The following is a 4,328-nucleotide window of genomic DNA, read 5'->3' as shown; positions in this document are numbered from 1 at the left end:
CCTACGAACTACGTCCGACTACTCCTTTACTTTATCCTACCACACACACACACACGCAGAGGACAACCACGGCAGAGTCACCGAGAGCAGGTCACGCTCTCCATCAGACCCGCACCACCGACCCGCATCCCGGGTGGACCTGAATAACTGGGTAGTGGTAATATTTCTTCATCGCACCGTCGTACTGTGGTATCATGCGCAACCGACCCGTCACAAGGAACCGTTCGCCCTCCTTCAGTTCCTTTTTTAGCTGCTCACAGAAGGAGCTATCAAAGACTCTTACTGTGTGAAAGTCCTTATCCGGGTCGCCAGGTGAAGGACCCTCGAAGTCTGTGATTAATGTGAATTGCACAACCTTCTCTTCAAATACGTAGCCTTCCTGAATGTTCTGCACAGGCCCCAGCACAACACAGTGGTTGACGCAGCGCCAGTGAGCCGCCACATCTCCTTCTTCTGGTGCGTTGGGGGCGACATCAAGGTGGTACTGTGGCGCCTGAGGAAGAACAGATTCCTGGCTATGAACGTAGTGAGTCCCAGTCGTAGATTTGGTTGCGTCAGCGGTGTTGCCCCCAAAAATGGTGTTTGCTGCCCCCGCGGTGGTACTGCCTTGAGTCGCCGCTCGCGTACTCGTCGTGCTTGTAGAGGTTGTTGGCATCTCCATGTTGTGTTTGGCTTGGTAATGGTGCTGCAGCGCAGCCTCCAGGCGGAACGTCTTCTGACAAATCGTGCAGACAAAAAGTTTCTTGTCAGCATCCTCATCCGACACGGAATTTTCGGTCCCGGTGCCGTTTGCCACGGAAGCAGCCGCAGCTCCTGGCGCGGCCGGCGATGTCAGAGGAGCAGCCGAGGGAACTCCAAAAGGAGTTGTAAACGCTGCGGCGCCCCCAAGAGGCGAATACGCCATGCCGGGAAATCCAGTTGAGGGATGTGTGGCGGGCCTGGTGCCTCCGTTCGGCGCTGTCGAGGCTGCAGAGGTGGCTTCTGCGGCCTGTGGGGGCTTGCGTTTTGCCTCGTCTGGTTTGACCTCCTCCAGTTTGCCCTCCTTGAGCACCATCGCCTTCGCGTGTCCCGCATGCTTCGTCATAATGTGATGGTTCAAGGCGTTAAGCAGCCGGAACGACTTCCCACACTCACCGCATTGATACGCGGGCGTCTCGCGCTTTGGGGCGTGCAGCGGTGAGGTTCCTCCGTAGCGGCGAGTCGACAGGGCGAGCGGCGGGGCGTGGAGCCGCCCACCCCGCGCCAGTCCTGCGCGATAGACACACCGTGACAGACGCGATACAATCCTCTGCATTTAAACCCTGCACCTACTTGCGCTCACTTTGCTCACTTCCTTTGCACTTCCCAGCCACCGTCGCTGGGGGAGGGAGGGGGCGATGAAAATTGGTCGGGCATAAAAAAACAACAACATACACACGCATTCACACACAGACACACACACACACACGAGAAGGGGAAATGGAGCTGCGACAATACCACTTCATATATATATGTGTGTGTGTGTGCATGTGTATGGGTACGCGGTACGTCTACAGATAAGTTATTATTCGTTCCTTGTCTTAGTTTTACGCTCCACCCGCCGCACCCCCAACTCCGTCGGTTTCACTCCGACGCTGCGGACGACACACTCCGCTCTCCGGTGCTTACGGGGACAAAGACATTCTTAGCGCGCCATACACAGAGCAGCGTCTGTAGAAAAAGAAGCACAGCCGATTGCCCATCCAAACCGCTCCTGCTGCAGTCAGCAGCAGCAGACGTTGCCGCAACAGGTGGGAGAGGCACACCATTCATGACATCGAAACACTCAAACTGGAGCGCCGCCAGAAGCACCGCGTCGTCCTCACTCACGCTCAGAGTGACATCATCCACGTTGACGCCTTCCAGCAGCACACGAAGCACATTTGCGCACCATGCTTCTCCCGCGTCAGCCGCCGTGCTTTCCGCCCAACGCGTCGTCAGAGCTGTTATGCGGCGCTTTTCGACAACTGTCGTGACCTCAAACTGAGCGTGGCCCTGCATCAAGTACAGAATGACCTCCGCGGGAAGGCGCGGGTGACCACGGGCGTCCTGCTGAAATGTAAGCAGATCCGCCACGGTAACGGCGACACACGTCGTGAACTTGGGCATAGAAAACATCCAATCGGCCGAGCGCAAACGGTCCACCTCCTCACGCAACGTCTTCGAGGACCCGGCGACCGGTCTGCGACCCTCAGCGTCCACGATGGGGGTATCCTCCTGCGGCGTGCTGAGAAGATTAAACACGCAAACGTCTTCCCTCGGAGCAGGCAACGTTTTTACCTCATCTTCCTTCGCCTCCACACTCTTCGGCCAAAGGAGCGCAGACGGCTCTATTTCCCACGGCGACTGGTGCGAAATAATTTCACCACCGTGACAAAGGAAGAAGTCCAGCAGTGCATTTTGAGTGCACCGCACCACGTCGTCATTACTGTCCGTATTGCCGTTTTGACTTTGGTCACCGCTGCAGCAAAACCGCGGCAGAACGCCGGAAAGCTGCAGCGTCGTGACCGGTGAGCGAACCGAGACGATGGACGAGGTGGTGAAGGAGACGTACTGGCCTTCCGGGCGCAGGTACGCGCCGACGCGCTCGCGACAAGACGCGACGAGCAAAGTGCAGTGGTGGTACGCGATGTCGCGCTGCACCCGCATCGCGGAGCCTGTGATTTTTTTCCCGTCAAGAAATAAGTCGTGCCGGCACGTTGTGGTCAGCCGCTCTGGGCAGATGTCGAAGGCGCGGCAGAGAAACAAGCGAACGATTTGAATCGTCCTCTCCGGGTGGTACGCGTCACGGTGCGTGAAAAAAGAGAGGCACACATTTCCCGCGTCGTGGTACACCGCCCCTCCACCGGAGCTCCGCCGCGCGACAGCCACGCCATCGCGGCTCGCAGCGGCAACTGCAACCTCCTGCAGGTAGTTCTGATTGCGGCCAATAACCACGCACGGGCTGTTTACGTACGAAAACAACAACTGCTGCCCAGGCGGCAGCACAATACCGCGCAGCAGCGCCTCCTCCACCGCCAGATTTTCAAAGATGCAACGCGAGTCTGACACGAGCCCCACACTCGCACGGTTTGCCGTCAGCTGGCGCCCCGGGTGTGCGGCTGCCGCGTGGCGTGCGAGGAAGGAGGACAACGTCGTCGTGGCGGGGAGCAGGCAACACTGCACACGCCGCATTGCATTCGCGAGTGGCACCTTTCCCTCTCCTCTTCCACCTTCTCCCACCTGCCGCCGATTCCCGTCTTTAGTTGTGGACGGGTTGCCACCGGAGCGCAGGCAACTCGGCACCCCCACCCAGGCCAAAAGGCCAAAACAACGACAACGATAACAGAAACAACAGAAGAAACAAGGAACTGAGTCCAGAGACGTGCGAACAAGGGCAGAAAACGATGGGAACTCAGAGACCTATCAGCCCCTGTGAAAAAGAAGCAAGAAAAAATAATTCCCAGCAGGGTGTGTTCGAAATGCGCTCTCTTTGCCAGAAAAGGCACCTATACATTCGGAATACGGCATGCCAAGTCATAACGGCGAGAGCGGGTCGAAGCGAACACACGCACGCACACGAAAAAGGGGCGTTATAACTCACTCGTCTTTGCAGGCTCGGCGGGCACGGCGTCTTTGGCTGCTGCCTCCGTCGCCGTGTTGCTTTCCGAGCGGCGCAAGAGAAAGAGGGCGAGGTGATCCACCGGATTCGCCGGGCGTTGCCGGCACAAATCCTCCAGCCCCTCCGTCAGCACCGCCATCAAGTTGGCCTCAAGGTACTCCGGCACACTCAGCGACCGCGCCGGCTCTTCTAAAGAGGCCTGCAATGTAGATTGGCCTGCGTCACCTCGTGTCATGCCTCTAACTTCCCGATACAGAGAGAAGGCAATACCCAGTCCCGCCTGGCCCCGCCTTTTTTTTTCTTCTTCTTATTCTTCTTTTCTCCCTCCTCCTTGGATTTGGCGCTGTGTGTTCCGTTCACACCGCTCGCCGTGATTTCCCTCAGGTAATCGCGCCAACGCCGTCAGGTGGAGAAGAAAAGAAAAAAGAGAGGCGTGGGGCAGCGAGAAGAGAAGGAAGCGGGCAACGACGCCATTGTAGAGGGCCGACCATCAACGTCAGCGTTACACAAGGCCGCCACAGGGACGGAGAAATGTTGCCAAAAGCAGTGCACGGCAGGAATTATTTGTGGAGAAACACGTTTAGGAGGGACGTTACTTGGCACATTTTCATTTGCGGATGGCAGAACCGCGCGTTGTGGATTTATTATTTATCCTGCATAAGAAGAACGCGGAAAAGCTGTTGGCTCCCCCCTCCCTCCTCTTCCTCCT

At 57.4% G+C, this 4,328-nt stretch overlaps 2 protein-coding genes across 2 annotated transcripts, besides 3 other annotated features; both read right to left on the bottom strand.

Annotated features, from left to right (window-relative positions):
* Positions 1–103: 103 nt before the first annotated feature.
* Positions 104–1,294, bottom strand: Tco025E_09247 (RNA-editing complex protein; the record flags this gene model as incomplete). The annotated part of the gene is made up of 1 exon (XM_029376068.1): positions 104–1,294. The coding sequence occupies one exon, from the start codon at positions 1,292–1,294 to the stop codon at positions 104–106; it is 1,191 nt and encodes a 396-aa protein (XP_029223815.1).
* A 107-nt stretch (positions 1,295–1,401) lies between these two features.
* Positions 1,402–1,447: a microsatellite.
* A 44-nt stretch (positions 1,448–1,491) lies between these two features.
* Positions 1,492–1,518: a microsatellite.
* An 84-nt stretch (positions 1,519–1,602) lies between these two features.
* On the bottom strand, positions 1,603–3,192 carry Tco025E_09246 (lipoate-protein ligase; the record flags this gene model as incomplete). The annotated part of the gene is made up of 1 exon (XM_029376067.1): positions 1,603–3,192. One exon carries the CDS (start codon positions 3,190–3,192, stop codon positions 1,603–1,605), a length of 1,590 nt encoding a protein of 529 aa, XP_029223814.1.
* Positions 3,193–3,911: 719 nt separating this feature from the next.
* Positions 3,912–3,949: a sequence feature (GA-rich).
* Between the last annotated feature and the right edge of the window lie 379 nt (positions 3,950–4,328).

Source organism: Trypanosoma conorhini (assembly GCF_003719485.1).
Source record: "Trypanosoma conorhini strain 025E chromosome Unknown Tco_14.4_contig_01035, whole genome shotgun sequence".
In the NCBI taxonomy this organism is placed as follows: Eukaryota; Euglenozoa; class Kinetoplastea; order Trypanosomatida; family Trypanosomatidae; genus Trypanosoma; species Trypanosoma conorhini.
The sequence above is the reverse complement of the archived record's forward strand: the minus strand, read 5'-3'. Positions and strand labels throughout refer to the sequence as shown.